General features: G+C 37.6%; 2 protein-coding genes across 3 annotated transcripts; both read right to left on the bottom strand.

The window, feature by feature from the left end:
* Positions 1–211: 211 nt before the first annotated feature.
* Positions 212–7897, bottom strand: LOC103976000 (uncharacterized). Of its 2 annotated transcripts, XR_001976780.2 has the most exons (16): positions 7529–7897; positions 7379–7437; positions 7211–7291; positions 7030–7103; positions 6844–6926; positions 5717–5820; positions 5285–5427; positions 5171–5218; positions 3918–3970; positions 3516–3600; positions 3371–3437; positions 3154–3264; positions 1896–2000; positions 1655–1713; positions 949–996; positions 212–851 (listed from the first exon to the last, which is right to left on the bottom strand). XR_001976780.2 is itself a non-coding variant. In XM_009391165.3 (14 exons), exons 1-14 carry the CDS (start codon positions 7807–7809, stop codon positions 1673–1675), a joined length of 1335 nt encoding a protein of 444 aa, XP_009389440.3. In that variant the 5' UTR covers positions 7810–7897; the 3' UTR covers positions 1383–1672. The 2 variants fall into 2 exon arrangements, 1 of the variants encoding a protein (XP_009389440.3); XM_009391165.3 differs by lacking the exons at positions 212–851; positions 949–996 and having other exon boundaries at positions 1383–1713.
* A 1876-nt stretch (positions 7898–9773) lies between these two features.
* LOC135631407 (nuclear pore complex protein NUP1-like) lies at positions 9774–21791 on the bottom strand. The gene is made up of 9 exons (XM_065139066.1): positions 21410–21791; positions 18004–18050; positions 16875–17028; positions 16261–16520; positions 15269–15571; positions 15085–15174; positions 13677–14399; positions 13130–13560; positions 9774–12036 (listed from the first exon to the last, which is right to left on the bottom strand). The coding sequence occupies exons 1-9, from the start codon at positions 21666–21668 to the stop codon at positions 10323–10325; spliced, it is 3981 nt and encodes a 1326-aa protein (XP_064995138.1). The 5' UTR covers positions 21669–21791; the 3' UTR covers positions 9774–10322.
* Between the last annotated feature and the right edge of the window lie 145 nt (positions 21792–21936).

Below are 21936 nucleotides of genomic sequence, written 5' to 3' on the forward strand. Positions count from 1 at the left end.
TACCACCGTGTGAAAGAATTGACGGCTGGGATATGGACTTCCATCTTGAAGTAATTGTTGTCATGTAATTAATTACAAAGCCGAAATTGCCATGATGGGGACATTCCCCACTGCCTCATGCTCTCCGACTACGAGTGGCTTGGCGGACAAAATGCTATATGAATCTGAGGTAATCTGGATCCAGTAACACATCCATGAAGACGAGGAAATGTGGCTCAGGGACTGCTCGATGCAGTTGATGGATGGGGGTTGACTCTAGTAATAACGAGTTCTCTTCAATCATGAAGGGACCCACGAAGGACCGAGACAGACAGTGATGCAGATACTGACATGTGTGATGAGAACAAATGATCGTTTCTGTGGAACAGAACACGACTTTGGATAAGACCAGTGACAGCCACCGCAAGCGTCCTTTTCTCCTCTGCAATGTGGCACTGGAAGCAGTCATAAATATCTCTTCTATCAAAGCTGCAAAGCATCATCTTCTTCCTCGAGCCTGTAGGTATGTCAACTTGGTCTTTTTAACTCTTTTGTTCCAATTTAATGTAGTCATGCCCGGCCGGGGTTTCTGGAATCATAATAATGTACACATCACCTGACTATCGTCGGTTGAAGCACTCACATACCTGAGACATCCTCGGCATTGACTCTTGCAATGCCCTGTAGCTGTAACTGATCTGTTTCTAAATCAATTTGTTATTGGTAATGATTCACAGTAATGCAAACTTAATTGTTCATCATCGTGAAGAAGCCTTCAAATGGACTTGGGAACTTTCTGAACCTCAAAATTCTATCAATGTGAAGCAAGCTTCATGTGACCAAAGTCTTCCTCAACAATAATCTGATCATATCTGTGAAGACATGGAGCAATATTGAGGGTTAAAATACAGAGAAAACAAGGGGAAATTTTTTTTCACAAAACCAGTCTACCCAGGAATTTTGTTATACCTCAGATTGTGAAAACTGGAAGCTTACACAGCAGAACTCCAACGTAATCTGTTCAATCCAGAAGATAAACATTGCTTAATTTAAAATCATAAATAATTTCTTGAAGGTCTAAGTAGAAAAGGTAAAAGTCAACCCAACGCGGTAAGGCACCTATCATCAATGCATTAATCTCAAGAGGAACAACACAAATAGTCGTCCCATATTGTAACACAAAATCATGCAACTCACATAAAAGAAATCCAACCATCCAACTATCCAAAAAGATCGAAAATCTCGGTTGAAAATCTATAAAACCCACATATTGCCAATTATCCATCATAATGATAAGAATTGTAATTTAGCACATGGAACCATTCCCCCCGCGGACTTGGGAAAGAGGGGGGTTATACCATCAAAGACATCACTTTCCATATCATTGAAATAACACACTACAATTGAAAACGTTCGAGCTTTTGTTCATATCACAGGTTTACCCCAAATTTCGATGGAAGGAGGAAGACATCAACACAACCAACTCCTAATTTTTTGCAATCTCTTTAGACCAACATGTTTTTAATCTAATAGAGCATTTACAAGATCAACTAAATGGACATCAAAAGACACAGATTGACCACTTCTTTTTCAGACCTCCATTACGTAGAAGTAAGGATTTCATGTTTAGACATTTGATACTTGGCATCCCAAAGACAGAAAAAGGTAACATTACCATGGAACAACCAGTGGCTCAATCCAAGCTACCAACTGGATGTTTTCCCCTTCCATTCTCTGGCACAAGCAACAAAAATGGTCAGCCAAGAGTTGATGAAGACACTAATGCTGTTGAACAAGGGCAACAAACAGGAAACATGGGAATGCAAGAGTCTTTCAGCAGGTTCATGTGTAATCTGCACAAACAATAGCAATTCGACCGGAGCAGCTCAAGTTTTCTTCTTAAACTAGTCCCAGACCTTGGGATACATCTCCAGAATCCAATGCTTCATCTGTGATAGCTGCATCATGCCCCAACTCCAGGGAACCAGAGAAGGACCACACTGAGGCACAGTTCTGGTCACCTACATCGACAACAAATGGGGTTTAAGTTGATCAACTGACAAAGTTGGCAGGCAAAAGCATACTAAGTTCTTACCAAAAGAAAGGAAACTATCATTAGTTTGGTGCACAAGAAATGTGCATATTGTTATGCTCTATCGGATTTACCAGAGGAGAACCAATAATATTTCTCTAGTATTTTTAGTTTTAGTAAACAGTTGTATCTGAAATTCTGAATGTCAAGTTTTTTGGTTAAAAGTTCAAGGCATAGTAATTAGCTTTTGATATGTTTTACAAGTTCTTACAGTCTAGCTAGATCAGTGAATCTTCATCAACTAATGGACCCATATGTTTCATCTCGTGTATTTAAAAATGTATATTCATGATGGAAATCATGCTATGCTAGTTACTGGCTCAAATTGGGTAAGATGATATTGACTGAATCTTAATGTTATTTTTAAGTAATAAATTGACATAACAGTTATTTTATAAGTGAAATCACAAGTTTGGAAGAATATATTATATATTTCATAAAACTCCTCTGCATTGAAATAAAGCTGTATAAAAAATATATATCTTAATTAATAATGGTCTTCTACTAATCATCAACAGACAAATCAGGTTTATGTTTCTGTTCACATAGTACATCTCCGATCCATTAGATTAATAAGCATCAAGATGACAAAAGGAGGTAAAAAATGATGTTGGAAAGAAGAATAAACTATATGACCTTTGCCCTCCATCCTAGCATAAATACATGGACAAAGCTACCATTAAGACAATTTTGTGTATGTCCCTGCAAAAGACGGAAACAGCAAATCTACCATGCATAGCTTGAAGGCACAAATTGGAAAAGCTAAAAGCAGCCTTAAATGCTGAAATCAAACATTTTTAGGAACAGATGCAGATTCCATTTTCAGGGGCAGATAAGTGCTTTTGGGTACACATGCAAAAGGATGAGTTTAAAATGGGTGCTCCGATGACTTATATAAATTATCTTATCAAAGAAAGCAGCTGAAAACATATAAAATGTCTGTTTCGATATACTTTTATTTTAACAAAAATAGTACAGGTGGGCAGTGGCATTCAACATTATAGATCAAACTACCATGGTGAGACACAAGTAATTGCATATGTAATATGAAAGACTTCTGAGTTAAGCAGTATATCTTATACCACTCAAGCTTAATTTCTCCTCAACATTGTCTAGCAAATCAAATCTTCGGTTCCCAGATGATGATGCAGCCAATGGCAAAGAAGGATGAAATGAGAAACCATTTACAGTATCTAGAAAGAAAAGAACATCAAATGGCAAATAAAGGTTAAGGATATACAAGATATCAAATGGAGAAAAAGTCAGTACTGAATCAAAAGATATGAACAAAATGTGTACCAGATGCAGCTTGAAAGCTTGCGGCCCAGTCCCCAGTTTGAAGATCATAAATGTGAACTAGACCATCCTGTCATGACAGTACAATCAACTAAGTTTATTTGGTTTTGTGAGATAAAACAAATTATTAGCAAACTTGCAAGACTACCTCTCCCCCAGTACCAAGGTGCCTGCCACAAGGTTCAATATCAAATGATATTCTCTGGTTTGTATGTTCTGATGATCTGTATAGTCTGATCGAGGAACCAGTGAGAACTTCATGATAGTCTTTATGATATCAGAACAATAACACTGAATTCAAGGAAAATTGCATGCATTCCTCATATGAGAAGAGTGGAAGGAATAGAGCAAAAAGAACAAAAGAAAGAAATGTTTCAAATGATTTATTTCCAGAAGATAGTTTTAGGGTTCCACTACATCTACCATATTCTTGATATCCAATGAGCTAACACAATTTTATGAAAAACATGGAACCTAGTGTATCTAAACAACAAACAACATGTAAAATCTCTTTGTACGGAAATTGTAACACAAAAATTGAAGAACTTACTGGTAAACTATCCCAATGGTATTGCGTATATCCCAGCACAATATATAAGGATCCTGAAAGCAACAGGAATGTCAAGAACATCATTTCACACCAAAATATTACCAGAATAAAATATGTGGACCATATTATCAGCAAGAATAATCCAATATTAGCATTTCAGGTAACATATTGCACAAACCACAACAAATGCCATGCAAGTGAACAAGTGCAATGTATCATATTAAGATTCATAGAAATGATAGTCATGAAGGCAGAAAAGAGAAAGATCTACAGAGAACTAAAATATTGTTTTGTAGCACTTGGAAGAACCAAATTTAGCTTATGCACAGCTCCAAGATTCTAGTTATTATTTGTAACTTTCATTTTTTCGGTCAGAATCGAATTTGTTATGCTTAAATGGTGATGATATAGGGGATTCTAATGACCAATAGTTCAGTTTCAACATGGTGGTCATCTCATAGATTGTACATTGCGACCTAAGGATGACAACATCTTAAGAAAAATTGGGACCAAATTGTCAACTATATAGGAAAAAAAATGGTTTTGTGATGCAAATTATCTGTGCACTACAGTAGGACTTGTCATCATTCAAAAGACATGCTTACACATTATGACAAAAAAAGGAGCAAGAGCTTGCTTCAAAAGTATCAACGTAACATGTTCCGCAACTAAGATCCATAAAATGTTATACAAGCATTAAGAAAGATTAAAACTGTTTTATCAAGAGAAGGAATTGTAACTACACTCAAGTAAATAGCCAATCAATCAAGTTCAGCATGCATGCATTGTACAAGCTAGAATCCCACACATGAATAGCTGACCAAGCAGCTTCAGGTTATCTGTGACACTTGATTAATCTCACATCCTATTAGACAATCATCATCCATGAAATGGACTGGTCAATCTTTTCCCATTTTAATAATATGTGTCGCATGAAGTACAATAGAAAATTGGAACCTTTCTGTAAAGAATCAACTGAACTGGTAAATTGCTTAACACTGTAAAAACATGGTACATAGAGAAGCATTGAAAGATGATTGATAGGTGTAAGTGGAACCAATAAACAAGCTAAGATGCTCTGAAGCACATACTTTAGTCCAATAGACATGGGAAAACCTGACGAATGGGATTAGGATCCATCAAAATAGGATCACTGCTTTTTTATTAACTATAACAAATGAGTTGGATGCGGCTGGACATATTTCACCAGTACAATAATAGTTGGTAACTGGAAATTGTCAGCCTCAACATACCTTCCGCCCTCCTGTATAAAGATAATTTCCATCTTTTGAGAACAATACCTGAAAATATAAACTGCCATTAACGGTTGTCACAAAGGTTTAATATAAGGAGATAGTCCCACTAACCTGTGTAACACCCCCTAATTGGCCATGTAAAACATACAACAACTCCATATTATCTTCCGAGTAAATTGCAGTTGTCTGGCTATAAGAGCCAATAGCAACCATCCCAATGTGAGTAGGAGAAAAGGCTATAGAAGATACAATACCTAGAATAACAAAAAATTTAATCAATGCCAATTTGAGAAAAATTTACAAGGCAAAAAGTTAACACCACAAGAATTAAGACAAATAGACCCAAAAAACTTATGTATAATGCAGAAAGATTATTAACCAGTTAACACAAGTATCGAATGTCTATAAATATATGCATATAATACCATATAGCAAAACAAGATAACTTGAAACGATTACAGTATGCATGCTAATCTCCACCAAAACTACAATCTGAAGACACTACTTCTGATCTAGAAAACATTAAAATACAAGAATAACTACCTGAAGGACCATCATTTCCTTTAATCAGAGAATGCTGCTGGAACTCACGTCCAGGGCGATGTACATCAAAAACTCTTAAAAATTTATTATATCCAGCGAAAAGCCTACAAAACAAAGAAATCTGTCTGTAAGAGGGTGAATGAAATTATTCTCATATGGACTAAAACCAGGATGCAGATTGCAGTGCTTCATGATCATATGATTAACATACTGTTCAGAGATGAAAACCAATAATTCTAGTTAATTTTTTAAAAGTTTATATCATTGAAAAAATTGCACAAGTGAAGCCAACCACAATGTTTGCTGCATTTGAAATCAATACAAAGACTGTATATAGCTTAAACTAGTCTTGGGTGTTCAACAAGAACAACAAGAAGAAACCATAATGTCCAATTATTTGGGTCAGATATGCCAATCTTTTACCTCCATTGAGCTAGTTTAGAGCAATATTACTAGTCAAACTAAGAGCATAAAATCTCTTTCCATTGCGTCTAATGAAGAAATTTTTTTGGTTTGCCATTGGGTCAGCTACATCAATCTTTTCCACGCATTAAGCTAGTTTCGGGCAATATCTTATCCAAACAAAGAGCAGTAAAATCAATTTCCCTTGATTGTAGTAAAGTTTTTTTTTTTGGGTTTGTCTCTACCTCTCCTCACACCACAATGGATTGGCCACATGCTTGCCATTAATTCTTCCATGATTCTTCAATAACCCTGTCTTTTCCTTATATTAGTGTTTCATCAGATAAGCCAATTAATCCAGTATCTTCTTTGAATGTCCACAATGATAATGGGTAGTCATGTAGCCCTAACATAAGTACTCTTTTAAGTTCATGAAAATATCCCTACTTGTGTACCTAACACAACATATCTTACACAATGTGGATGGAGTAACTGCAGTTTCCAAGGCAATTCTTTATCATCTAAATTCTTGACAAGTGAGAGCATTAGCATAACAAGTTAGTCCATTTATATGAATATAATATAATTGTTCTCCAAACATGTAGGTAAAAACACGTTGGCAGTGCATGCTAACCAAATAACATCTCAGAATGTGAATTAAAGTTGATTATAGCATGGTGACACATAGACAAAGGAAAAAAGGGCACTTGATGTGTTTTTTATACTTGGATCCGGATGTGTTGAAAGAAACAGAAAGGGCAGCTGTTATCTCATCCATGGCATCGTACGCTCTATAGGTGCAACGTAGCTGGCATTATCAACAGAAAACAACCAAAGTAGAGCAATATACATGTTATTTTTGCATAAATGGATCAGAAGAGCAAATCCCTATCCTCATAGCTGGTAAGCACCTGACCAGAATTGGCATCCCACAGATGGATCGGATGGTCGCGTGTTGTACTTGCAAATACACAGGTTGCAGGATCTGCAAATGAAACTTCAATTATGATCTCCTTGAATCTCTTCACGTCACAAAAATCTTTAGAAACAACAACTGCACTTGAATATTCCGCTAGTAAGCGAGACAAACACCTGATGCAGACATGTAAGGGAACCAACAGTAGTCATAGACGGTCTCAGCCTCGCCCACAGTGAGACTAGAAACGTATGAATCTGCTCCAAGAAGTACCAAGCAACATCAATTCAAGAGAAGAATACAAAGGTAAATTCATCGATCACGTCCTGAGGGTGCATCCATACCCGGTCCATCAATCTCAGCACCAGTACACTCCGCACGATCGGTGAACGCATCCTCCGGTCTGATCGGAGAGGGAACAAGAAAAAGGCAACAATGACAACACGGAAATCCGAACAAATGGAACCCGATCAGGAGAGTGTGAGGGCACCCACAAGTAAAAAAGGCGGAGGGTGTTGTCGTCGGAGCTGGTGAGGAAGCAGGAGCCGTCGGGCGACCACTTCACCCCTTTCAAGAAGTTGCCGCTAGGGCTTTCTCCCGCCCGGAACTGCTGGCGGAAGTGGTAGAGCCTGCGCGGGGCTCGGTCGAATCTGAAGACCGGCCACTGGTAGCACCACTCCGCGTCTTTGTTCTCTTCCTCTCCAGCCACTACTTCTCCTTCCTCCGCCTGCAGCAGCTGCCGCTCGTCTCCCGTGGGCTCTAATGGTGGAGCCATCAAGGAACAGAACCGAGAGGAGAAGCTGCGCGTAAAGCAGCACAGGAGGAGGCTGACCGATCTCTGCCGCCAAAGAGCCCTAATTTAAAGGCGCCGTATGATTAATCTAAATACTTCGTCTTAGTAAATAGAAAATATTTATTTTTATTTTTTGACTTGAGATTAATCAACCATATAAAACCCCAATCATCAATCGATATAGAAAAGTCGATATTATGTTCTTGAATCACATGAATAATACCAACAAAACAAAAATAATAAAACTCAAGTAATTAGTATGATTTACTCGAGTGATGATTCAAATCCTCATCCTAAACAAAAACCTGTGAGCTTCCTCAGGAACGACAACCAGAAAATTGATCATGAAGAACACAAGAAACAACAATTTGTAGCTATTTCACCACTCACATGCAATATGGGAGGCACTAAAAGACTAAAAGCTTCATGAAAACAAATGGCCAGGCAAATAAAACCTTGACTTCCATCTCCCTCAAGCTCATGCTTCTGTATTAAGCTACACACCATCTTGTCTCATATTACAACTTCATCTTCCAGCCAGCATCACCATGGGCAGAAACAACCACCTTTACTTGCAATATCAGCAGAAACAACCCTTCTTTTCTTACTAGCATACAATATTTTTCCATCACATCAGCATGACATTGAACAAGTATTAATTATAGTTAGCAATACAATCCCTTTGAGAGAGAGGAAATTATTGCTCAGGGCATCACAGATCTTGATTCAGATATCACCAGGGTCTCATAAGATTCATCCTTCAGGTAAATGAAACAATTACAATTTGGATGGAAAAGAACCTGGAATCTTGATTATACAGTCAACTAAATGCCACCACCTCCAAATTTCAATAGCCAATCACACAAAATCAGAACCATCAAACCTGAACATGGTCTTCCAACTTATGATTGCAACAGCCAACTCCAGCAGGCAGGCAAGATGACAAGATGTTCAAGTAATTTTAGCCACAACAACAGGAAATTGATCACACAGGCCTTGTGCAAGGAAGAGATCAAGATGCTCCCATCTCACTATACTTCATGTACCTTGATGCAGGAGCAATTAGAGTAACAGAATGAAGTCTTCTGGTCCATGGAACAAGAAGCTTTGCACAGATCATGCTCAGATTCACAGTTTCAGCTATATGTTACAAAAATAAGGAAATTCAGCCTTTTACAGGCGCAAATACATACTACCAGCTATAATGTCAATCAGTTTCACACAAACTCGGAATAATTAAACCTGTGACATATCCAGCATCTGACAAACTTGATCATTGAAGTGTTGATAGATATCGACATGCGAAACAGCATGAGTCATATTTGGCAATCAGACAGAAAAGAGAGGAACAACAAAATATATTTTGAACTTCTATCTCCAAAACAGGTGCCTGTAATGAAGCCACATGAAACAGAATGTTGACTTCTCAGTACATTGTTTCAATTGTCACTTAACATCTGATTAACATATCTTGGATGTCTCCAACAAAATTCATGGTTGTACAGGACTATCCAGATGTCATGGTTCATTCACTAAGGCTTGCAAAACTAGCTTCATATAATCGATTCAATCCAAGTTAGTTTGTGCCATCCATACCCTAATACTTTACTGTAGAAGACACACATATTCTCATCCACCATAACCAAATGCAAATTAAAAATACCAGGAATCCTAATAGTAAAACCATAGCATGAATTGTATCTTCACAAAGCATAGCTAACTAAAAGACATGTATGCATGAATTAGCACCAAAAATGATGATCTTTCTGAAAGCTATCTATCCAAACAAAAAAAATCAACTATGATGATGATAAGAACACAACAGGTTATCCTTCAACTTAGCTATGCTTTGTGAAATTTTAAAATAAGCCTTCAACAGAATATGCACAAGAATAAAGATTGAACCTAGAAATTCAAAATGAATTAATTTGTCAAGCCCTTGCAAATAAAAAATACAACTTTATTTGCTTTTGTTGCTGTTTGACGGGTGATGATGCCAGAGACAGTAGACCATGTGAATCTTTTGGCAAAAACATAACATTCGTTCAATAGTAATCATAGAATCTAAAATAAGACTACAAATCTTCAATTCTCACAAGCCAAAATTGCCAGGATGTGATACAGATTACATCAAAAATTATGTTGGGACTTCAACAATACAATTATTAATACAAGCATACCAACAGCAGAAGCTTATCCTTGACAACAGTCCAAAGTGCAACAGTCCTGCATGCTGTCTACCACTAAACCAAAACTGCAACAATATAGGCTGAAGAAAGCTGGAAAACCATAATATGCTAAAGAAAAGGGTGAAGTCTCAAGTGTTCTGAAATTTCAATGCCAAGGACAATTCGCCCACATTCCAGAGATCATGCACTTTGGCGGAGACATATAGCACTTCTTTCCTTAAGAATTCTTTGCTATCAAATAATAAGCAAAATCTAACAAGCAAGAGCCGCAAATGCATCTTAATTATATCATTTTTTTAGCTCTTCTTACTTTTTCCTGTGCTTATCTCGTCTTACTCTCACAATTCTTCGACCAGATTTCTCACCCCCGCTACTTCCCAAAGAAAAGCTTCCTCCTGCAAAATCTGCATTTCCAGACTGTTGGAATGGAGACTGGCTCTGAGGAATGAAACTATTCTGCTGGCTGCCAAATTGAAAGGTTGATAGCCCACCAGGAGCAGCTGGGGCACCGAACATGAAGTTCGAGGATGCAAGTAAATTGGGCTGTCCAAATGTCGCTGCTGGAGGAATAGAGGACTGGGCAGGATCATCAGCCATGCTATCCTCAACATTCATCTGATCATTTCCAGGTGAATTCAAACTAGCTATCTGATTTGGCACTCCAAACACAGGCTGTGCAGAAGAAGTTGATGAATTTGTGTTTCCAATTGAAGTGAATGAAAATGCTGGCACTGACGCACCAAACGTGAAAGGTGAACTTCCTGAAGGAGCTGATGCAAATGGAAACCCTGTAGCTGGGGCAGAAGTTGTCGAGCCAAAAGTGGAGCCAGACACTGATGACTGGGATGATTGGGAACTGGAACTGAACAAGGCAATGCCTGTACCTCCTACAGTGGAATTGTTGTCACCAAACTTGGTCGACAAAGTACCGCCTGTTGAAAAGGAAAAGCTGCTTGAACCAAAAGGTGGAGTTGATACAAGGGAGTTGCTGTTGCCAGCACCTAGAGAGGAAACAGTAGCACCGGAAAAAGGAAAGCTGGAACTCGAACCAAAATTTGTTGCTGGCACAAATGTACTAATGCTGCCGGAGTTGGAAGATGATCCAGTAACAGAGGAAAAAGAGAAGCTAGAACTTGAACAAAGAGGTTTGGTAGCAGTTGAGAAACCAAACGATGAGCTTGCAGAACCTGATGAGGAAGTGCCACTTGAACCAAATATTGGCACCGGAGTTGATGAACCAAATGTACCAGATGAGCTTGGCAACGGATTTGACATCCCTGTTCCAGACACTGCTAGCTGAGTGCTAAAAGTAGATCCAGCTGTGTCACCAGATTTTGTCAAGTTTTGAGGATTGTTACTAAAAATCAATGAGTTGGCACCACTAGACTGTGATGATGCACCAAAACTGAAGAGTCCAGACGATGAAGTTGAGAAAGACGAAGACGTCGCCCCAGCCAAAAAATCACTGGCTGTACTAAACAACGGTGATACGGGCAGAGCAGATGAGCTATTGATCATGCTCACAGATACTGATGTTGCAGCAGATGTACCCAGAGTGGCGGAGCTGCTTATGCTGAAAGTGGACGACTTATCAGACTCAATCAAGTTGGCTGGCCCACATTTTTCTGTTGACGAAATAACTGGACTAGAAGCACCAAGAGAACCACAAGTATTGAACTGGAATGAGGAGATCGTCGACAAAGCAGGTGCAGCATGTGAGACAGCAATTGAAGGACTAGGCATCGTGCTGATGCTGGTAGAGAAACCTGATGGACACGAAGAATCCGATGCCATGACTGAAGCATCAGGAACCAAAGATGTGGTTGAGGTCAAAGAAGCAGCTTCATCATTTAGTTTAGAAGTTGTTGAAACTCCAAAAACGTTTATGCCTGAGCTAGTTAAAGTTGACAAGCCTGAGGATGCAGCACTTCCACATGCATTGAACGAGTCTCCACCTTTCATGGTTTTACCAACTTCGCCTGAATTTGAGCCTTCTAATACATCTGTTGTGGTAGCATTACTAAACACCAACCATATAGTCTGAGTTAGAAGCTACAGACTCTACATAATAGTTACAAATAGAAAAAACATAAATGTAGAAGGAAATCGATAGCATGGTTAAACAATACTACATCCTCAGATATGTTTTAGTTTTGTAATAATTTTCTATTATTAATTTTCCAATAATTAAAAATAGGAACTTAATAACTGTAAATATACTCAGCCAACATCATGTACAGCAAGAACACAACAGTAACTTTTTTCTTCCTTGCAAACAAAAAACAAAGGCATGAATAAAATAAGTGCTTGCAGATGACAAATTTTGTCAGAGATATATAAGAAGATTCAAGACAAGAATGACCACTAAAACAGTATAATAGTAATAACACCACCAACTCAACCATATAAGGAGGCAAAACAAAGAATCCTTTCGAGCAATATACGATAATGTCAATAATACAGAATAAATCTAGGCAATAAAATACTTCTCCAGAAGTAGCTAGTGTTTCATCATTATGAAGTCAGATAAGCACGATATGGTCAGCATAGTCTAATAATTGAAAACTAGAAACATAGCATGGAGAATTCCTGACCTCACTGCTCAGTTACGTAAAAGTAAATTTTGTTATGATTTCCCAAGAAAATCCATTTAACTGACCATTTTATTCCATCTTCCCCATGAAACTAAGAGGATCATGGGTAATTTGATCCTTTTCTTGTAAAATCCTTCTAAAACCTTCAACTGGGAACAATTCAACTGGCTAGAATGACCTATTCCCAGACTTAAAATGGTTAGTTGTCTCATGTACCCTCTATCTATTTTAAGGGCATTATGTTGCCATACCAATCGAACAAAGCTTTGTGGCCCATCAATTATATTAGTAACCTTGTTTCTTCAATGCTTTCAAATGTGACCAAAAGGATTTAGGAAGAAAACAAGTTCAAAAGTTATGATCATTACTCAATGAGTTCAAAAGTTATGATCATTACCCAATGTGCTTAACATTGGAAATATTTGCTTGCTGTGTTATATGAACTTTCAGATATTGATGTAACAAAAAATGAACGTTGCTTAAGAAGACAAACTCTGAATGATAAAAATGAAGACTAACCTCACAGCAAATTTCGAGACACTAGAATCAGCAAAAGTTGAAGGAGATCCAAATGAATGAGTATTCAAGACAATTTTACTTGTAGAAGCAGAAACTTCCTCAGTCTGTGTAGCTGATTTCTCAAGTGATGTGACTAACATAGGACAAACTGATGGTAATTTGAAAGAATTGGAAGCAGGTACAGCAGGAAAAGGGAATCCATCCATTTTATCAGCACCTGAACAATTGTTGATCTTATGGGGATCTCTGTCCAATATCGCTGTAGACACATGCATACCAATAGAGGAAGATTCTACAGATTTCTCCAAATTAGTTTTTGCAACATGTGTAGTCTCGACCTCCGAGATTGACTCTGATTTATTATCAACAATAATAGCTGGACTAGAAGAATTCTTTATATTATAACTGTCATCATCCAACATGTCGAGATCCTTAAACACAAAGAGATAAGGCACAAAACATATTGTTATCCTCTGATATGGATTACCCAAATACATTCAGAAATAATCACATGAAATTTATTCAGAATACAGTAATGGTTATGTACCTCAGGAGCACTCATCTGAAAGGAAGGTTTCTTTCGTGTGAAAATAGTAGCGGCACCTGGAACAACAGCAACATTAGCCGTTGTCACAGTAGGCTTGGCCTCTGTGCCAACTAAATTAGGTTTCTTGAGAATAGAGGCTGTAGATATAACTTGAACCCCTTTAACAGCATGCTTTGTGTAGGCATTTTCTTCAGTCTCGTCTTTCTTATGAGAGATGGCATATCCTTCTTGGTGTGAATCACTGGCAGCTTCCAAACTGCCATTCACTTGCACATTCAAAAATTTAGATGTATCAATTTCCTCCATGCTTTTGAGAGCCTGCCCACCCAGCATGTTCTGAGTTAACATATGTGGCGAGTCATTGGTATCAATTTTCAGTTTAGATGATTTCTCTTTTGGAGATGGGGCCAGTTTATCAAGCTGCTGTAATATTTTCCTAGCCATCTCACTGGACTGCAGTGGAACAGGAACAATAGGCATCCCACCATTTTCTGAAGCTTGTGACTCTGCATGATTGTTCTTCTGTTCATTCAGGTGGTAAAGCTTTTGCCTAGGAATTATAGAACCTCGATCAACATGAGTTGAGGAAGAAGGCAGAAAATGTCCCACTGATGTGTATGAGCTTTTCAATGGAGACATCAAATTAGACTTTTGTCGAGTCCTACGAGTTGGACCAACGGATCCAATATCATCATCCAAAACTGAGCTCCTCCTTTTTAGCATCTGCCAGGTAATACAGAAAGAAGTACCTATATTAATTTATTGAACACGACCAACAAATTGTAGTTATATGACATATAAGATATGAACATGAATGTCAGGCCACAAAATTACTAGGAGACAGCCACGACCCAGGTGTATTTGCTAGCATATCAATGGTAACAGTTAATCATTACAATATTAACAAAATTCAGTGTCTGCATGTAGAACCTACTGCTTTATAACATGACATTTTTTACCTAAAATACAATAGTAATTCACCCAAACAACAAAATGAAAAGAGTAAAGTGTTCTTGTTTTGGTTACAGAAGAGGATTTGAAAGTGTAGTTGTTGTAAGATCAAATAGCAAGCTGTAAAGGACCAACTATTGGGCTGATGGTGACATGGATTTATCTTGCTATTGATCTCTACCATGAAAAAAATCACTAATCAAACCAAAAATCATGTTTGAAGCTTCATGGTATACCGATTGTACTGCCAAGAAGTACCAATCCGATTGGATAGCAGTATACCACTACCACAGCAAACTGACCAAGTACTACTATCAAACAATTATTGTTTTTGGTGTACTGACTGTAATGTACCCATTTGATAGGGCACATATATTAGCATCAGGTCTGCATTCCAAAACTTTGCTAGCTACTACAAGCCATCAAAATGCAAGCAATATCTGCAAAAGACTGATACCTGTCTGCCACCAGGATGTATAATATTTGTGGACATTGATTGACTTGATGAAGAGGGGCCACCATAGCCATCCATCAACAACTTGTCACCCTAAAGCAACAGCAAATAAGATTCTATGAAATGGGACACAATATTTCTCAGTGACACAAATAAGAAATATGAATAAAGTGGCATCTATGCCTACCATCAAATGGGGCTTGAAGTATGGAGAACGAGACATCTTATAAATTGCTGATCTGCCATTTAGTTTTGGACTTATATAGCTGCTCGGTTTAGTTTCAGGAGGTCCAGAAATGCAGACTGCAGATCTCAATGCCATTGGACGATCAGAAATTTTATTTCCATATGGTGTACCACTTGGCAAAGCTTTATCTTCACGAAATAATTTATTTTGCCCACTTAGATTTGCAGGAGATACTTTAAAAGGCCTTGAACTCATATATGCCTTAGCAATTTCTGTTGGTAAGGCAGCTTCTTCCTTGGGAACCTGTAATGCAAGATAACTACAGCTTCAGATTAACAGCTAAAATTAGTTATTCATACATGGTTCACTTGAACTGAATATCAATTTGAAATGGGAAAAATTAACCTACCAAATGATTTATTTTGACTTATGTTCAGTTAAAGTTAAGAAGCCCTTTTTAAAGCTACGGTTTGCATTTATAGAGCATGAAACAATCTAACATTGTTCTCCAATGCAGTACTGGACTAGAAAAGCTTGTTGTGAACCATACAAGACTAGTTAACAAGTAAAAGCACATGCACAATTAATTACATCTTTAGGAAGAATCAATAAACTTTTAAATTTGAAAATTTTAGAAAGAAAATCACAAATCATGCAAGTAAGAATTGAGAAGGAAATAAGACTATGGCAAAAAAAAAGTGTCCAGCAGACTGCAAAATAAGCGAGCGACTTGATATTCTTGATCATATCCGTATTTTCTGCAGCGTTCCCATATGTCCATCATATCTGTGACTACTACAGAAGGATTCAATTTAACTGGATGGCATTTTCAAAACAAAATACCTAGGCAGCATGAATTCACAACAAAGTGCAAGTTGTTTGCAGCAGCAGATGAAATAATCAAAACAAGCTTCAGCTTCAGCATTTCAAATGATCCTTTGCATTGATTATGACATGTGCCTAGAAAGAGAAGCAAAGAACAAATATCTTACAATCAAATTGACTGGAGTTGCATCATTTCCATTTAACCCAATGATGCCCCTTTTTTCTTGTTCTGAAACAACTTCCTTATCGTTTTTATAATAACTTGATGCCGGTTGTATACGAGTTGGTTCAATAGCACACTGCTGCTTGTTATTTGCTTGATATAGAACATTTGCCATTTCTTTATTCCCAGAATTGACAGCCACTTCTGGTGTACTTGGCTCTACAGTTCTTGAACGTAACAATTGAGTCATGCGATCAAACTCAATCCTGTCATATTAGTGACTAATTTTTGTAAGAATAACAGGAGAAAACAACAGACAGGAGAAGTTCATAGAGTACAATATGAAGAAAATAGTTATGATAATTAGGTTGGTTATGCTTTCATACTTGTGAATATAAAATTAGGATAACAACAAATGTTGTATCACTAAATAGATCATTAAATGCATTTGTCAAATGAGAGTGATATTGATACATGGTGGTGGTTGTATCATGAGAGATATCATTCCTTATAATTCACACAGCATCTAGCAACAACATGAATGAACTTTGAAAGTAATTACTTCCACCAAAATATGAACAAACTGTGTTTAATGACAGTTCCAAATTGCAGATACTTTCCTCGTAAAAGTTTTCTGCTTCAGTAGTTGCTCAAGATCAAGAACTCCATCAACACAAGAATTGGTTCCATGTTGAGCGCCACCAGCATTAGGACAACTATTTATATTATTTCCAACATTAAGATGTTGTTCTTGCACTTCTTGCAATGATTTCTGTAAATAAAACTTTGTAAAGTCATAGAACATAACAGGTTATTGAAGAAAATACAACAAAAGATAATATGTTATGCAGAAAGATCCAGAAGCTCAATTTCACAAATCGATGTCAATTTAACAAAAAAAAGCTACTTAGTAACCATGCATTCTGAACAGCAAGTAGCAACTAAAATTTATCATATGAAGCATAAGCGCATAACAACTGAAATGAACTCAAAGATGCAAAATTCAACAATTACACCAATCACTAAAAAGTTGTATTAAAAAATATCCTATCCACTTCATCAAAATCATGAAGTTCAGCTGCAAGTGGTGCTGTTCCGTACTGTGCTGACCTGTGCCAAGGGCATGCCAACATGTGCCAACCAGTGCCAATTTATTATGGTTGGTACACACGTCACTGGCATGCCCTCATGCAATAAAATTCAAAACCCTGGTGACACCACACTTAGTAGCATATAGCCCACAAGGAGATCAACGATCACTGCACACGCATGTATGGTTATATCCAATAAAGACAAGTGACTTGAAGAAACAACAAAAACAAGGCCACATCGAACACATCTCAAAGTACATGGAAAATTTAGTATTAAGGAAACACAAAGATGTTAGTTTTGCACATTGAATATGTTGGTGGAAAGTCGGAGGAAAATTTTTTAACCTAATACAGCACATCATAACTAAAGCTTGGTAAAGCAATTGCTATTACTCAAAAAGAACCTTAAAGGCAAACTGAAAAAAATCAAAGCAAGTGGTCATAATCATGACGTCAAAGCTACTTATTTAATGACAAGAGAATTTAACATTCTTTACAACAACTCTTGACAGAAGAGATATAGATCAAAACTAATTGGAAACAAGCTTAAATTTAATCATAAAATGCTAATGAAAATATTGCAACAAAAAACGTGGGTTAGTACAAAAAAATATTTCAATTAATATCTAAAAAATCGAGTTGTTTAATTTTCTTACAGTACAATGTTCTTCGGAGACTTCTTCCATAGATTTAGCAGTTGCTTCTGCAAAAACAAAATGCATTTGACAATAAATTTGTTGAAATAGAACATCATATGCATATTGCGGCTATGGAGGACACTAAATATGTATATCTTTTCCAGCTAGCTTAATGGAAAAATGCAAGATACAAAGTATTATATGATGACAACATAAAAAAGAATAAATCAAAAATCATAAAAACAACAAATTAACATTTAAAATATGTGGAAATCAACTATCAGTGTAGATAAAATCAAGAATGACCCTCTAAATCCAAAATGCATATAGAAGATAACAGAATCACTAAAGCAACTAACTATTACCGTTATTTCAGGAATGAAATAACTACCACTGGGTAAAAGCTTGTTACATAGATCATATCAGCCTAGAATGAAGAATGCCATCTACAAGCATTTTACTGATCAACATGCTATGGGTATCTATCAAAATAGACGTTTTCGGTGCTGAAAGCTTTCAATTCAATAGATCCCCTTCGTCTTATAAAAATAAAGTACTCAAACAGTTAAACCAATGAAAAACCACAAAGAACATCTGGTGACCTTGCATTCTCTCCTTCTTTACCTAGAGTTCTATTCAGGAGGCATGGAACCAAAACAACAGAAGAGACAGATGAGTATCTATTAGTAACTCAATTATAATACATGTACAGGATGCACTTAATGTGTATGGCCTGCCCCACAGAAATGCTGGAAATGATACCTTGGGATGGATGAATAATATAGATGAACAAAGATGACAAATGTAAGCACTAAGAACAGTATAGAACCTATCCTTGCAACTCACAATAATGAAACCAAAAAAATAAACATGGAAGCATTTATTATCTTTCTCCTTTAAAATATTGGCATTCACAATCGTCAACAGCAATAAATCATTCATTAGAACTGAACTTTAATACCAAAAGTAATTATAAACAGCTTCGTTCCACCACCATGAAAGAAGATACAATACAGAGAGCATCAGTAAAATTTGGGTTGAAGATGTGCTTACTAGTTGTCACATTGGTTTACTTTGGCCTTTAGACTTAACACCTTTTTTCTAGTACATCATAAGATTAGAACATTCTCAGTTTTAAATTTGACTTTATTAGACTCCACATGAAGGAGAAAAGGCTTAGATTGTAAGTAGAATATTTTGATGAAAAAAATACTTATTCTCTTTATAATATTCAGGTAAACAAATGACAATAATTTGCACATTCCAGAAGTAAAGTCAGAATATTTCTTTTTGCAATATGAAAGTATGCAATGACAATACACAAAAAGTACAGTACAATTATAATCTTCAGAAGATAGAAGTATATTAGGATCAAACACAGAGAGAAGGCACGAGAAGACATTGGCCGAAAGAAAAAAGGGGGAAGCGCTTCAAATTGATTTTTCCAAGCTTCAGGCAGAGGCAGATGGACTCGTGTTCATCTTGATTCAAAAGTCTATTCAGGTTCAAGGTCCACGATCTGACCAATTTGAACATAAGTTGATGTGATTAATAAGACTAACGAGTGAACCGAATGACACATAGTTAAAGCTAAAGTTATCACCTCAACCTAATCATGCCTTATCTGACAGATGACTCATAATTAAAATCCTATATAGATGCAGAGAAGACTACCAAACCGCAGATATTGCAGTTTAGCCTTTGGGTCAAAAGTTATTTCATAACAGAGGTTGCCCAATTGAAGCTACTTCGAGATCAGATATTCGATTACCAAATGAGTCCAAATTGGCATATCACAGGTATTGACCTGACCAAAATCACACAACTTGCATGGTATGTATAGTTTTTAAGATTATCACAGTTTGCAATTCCATTAACACAAGAATTGCAGTATATTGGGATTGCATAGTTTGCTTAGGCCTTGAATTCCTATCAATAATTATGTATTTTATAGGAATCTGTCTTTTCTCTCTGCTTTTACCATATTTGTCCTTATTATGGATTGAACCAATGATGCCAAATGCAATTGGACCATCCTTCTAACTCAATGACATACTTTTTATAAAGGAAGTCAAGGTTTGTCAACAATTGCTAGAAAAGCATTCTGGACACAACCCATCTTAATAAATGGTTCCTTCATTGTAGCTACTGTCTCTTAAGGACAAAGTTCACCACAACCAAGGTAATTTTTACATTCATTTTCTTACTCAAGTCCAGATCATAGAGAAGATTCCTATTCAGTTAAACTGTAGAATATGCCTATCATTTTCCACAAGGCAACTCTTTTAAAAATTTAGTAGCAAGCGAAGACTTATGTCGAGAGTGACTAGTTATAGACTAAAGCATGATGAAAAATTAAGTCAGCATATGCATCGAACATCATATGATGAATTGATGAACTGATGAATTTTCCATACAGGTAATTCTCCAGTTGAAGCAGTTAGTCAAACATGATCTTGTGAAATTGTTCACTTAGTTCATCACAACACACCCAGAGATATACATCAGAGACAGAAGTCTAACCAGATCCAAGTATAACGACCATTGGCTGCACGAACTAAGCAGAATTCTCTTTCTATGATTATATGAGCTAGTTTCTACACCTGGGCTGTACATAGTTTTCACAGCAAAACTAAGTACTAAGTTGACTCTAGTTAAATTGACATATATCTGTGAAAATTGTTTGATGCCCCCACAAAAAACACGTCTTGTAACAGCTTGGAAATTAGAATTTATCATGAAAATGAGAACAGAAAATGATGATAAAGAAACTGCAGATTCTCCAGAGAACCAAAAAAAGGCTCAAACGTAGAATTGGCAATGAAATATAATGACATACTAGAACCTACATGGGCTATCATAAGCGAGAGGTAGAGCATCAGAGGCATAAAAGAAACAAGACAAGGTTACTGAAAAGCCAGCCGCTTAATAGGATACTACAAGAAAACGGTACTAGTCTTGCAAAATAACCTAAGTCAGAAACATATAAGACCAAGGAGAACATGTTTGCGAACTTTCATCAAGCAAAAATCGCGCAGTCCATGTACCGTATACATACAAAAAGAACTCTACAGAGTACGCTAATAGAAGCTACCAAAATATCCTAAAAGCTAAACGAGGACTTGGCAATCCATATTTCTTCAAAAATTCCATCTTTGTTGATACAACAACGCCACCAAGTTCCAAGGTGATCGAAGCATAATGCAAGAGATCAAGTACCCGAACAAAGAAGACGGTTTGCATCCAGAACAGGGACTTCTAAGAAAAAAGGAAACTTGCTGGTCAATCACAATGAACAAAAACACTACAAATCCAAGAAAACAGCAAAATCCGAACAAAAACCCTAAAAACAAGAACCCTAATCGTGAGATCTGAGGACGAGGCAACCAAGGAAAAGAGCAAGTAAAAAGGGGAAGGACCATACGTGACGCAGCAGCCGGTGGAGGACCTAGCCGCTTCTGGAAAACGGAGGAGGAGAAGAGGCGGGAGGCGCTCCAGGCGATGATCCGGGAGGCGGGGTCCACGAGCTTGGACAGCCACCCGTTTCCCCGAGACTCCGCGGGGTGGCCGCGAGCGGGCCGCACGGCAGCAGGAGGCCGCTCGTACGGAGTCGCGGGGGCCCGCCGGAAGGGGCGCTTCGGGAACTTCCCCCCGATCCCGCCGCCGCCCTCGTACGCCGCCATGGGACGAAGCGGTCGAATCTCCAACACGAAGAGGGCTTGGATGAAGAGGGGAAGAGGGACTGGGGGCGTGAAGAAGAGAAGGATTCGGCTCTGGGTTCGCAAGGAGAGCAGATATAGGGTGGTGGGGGGGCGAAGCGAGAAGAAATGGGGGGAAGGAGGACCGAACCAGAAGAACCGCATACGACGGCGCGGCCGTATGCATACGGGATACGGCCGTATACGTATTCCTCGGCACTTGAGCGGTGGACCTCAGTCGAGTCGGATACGC

The sequence above is a fragment of the Musa acuminata genome, chromosome BXJ3-2 (genome assembly GCF_036884655.1).
Source record: "Musa acuminata AAA Group cultivar baxijiao chromosome BXJ3-2, Cavendish_Baxijiao_AAA, whole genome shotgun sequence".
Taxonomy (NCBI): Eukaryota; Viridiplantae; Streptophyta; class Magnoliopsida; order Zingiberales; family Musaceae; genus Musa; species Musa acuminata.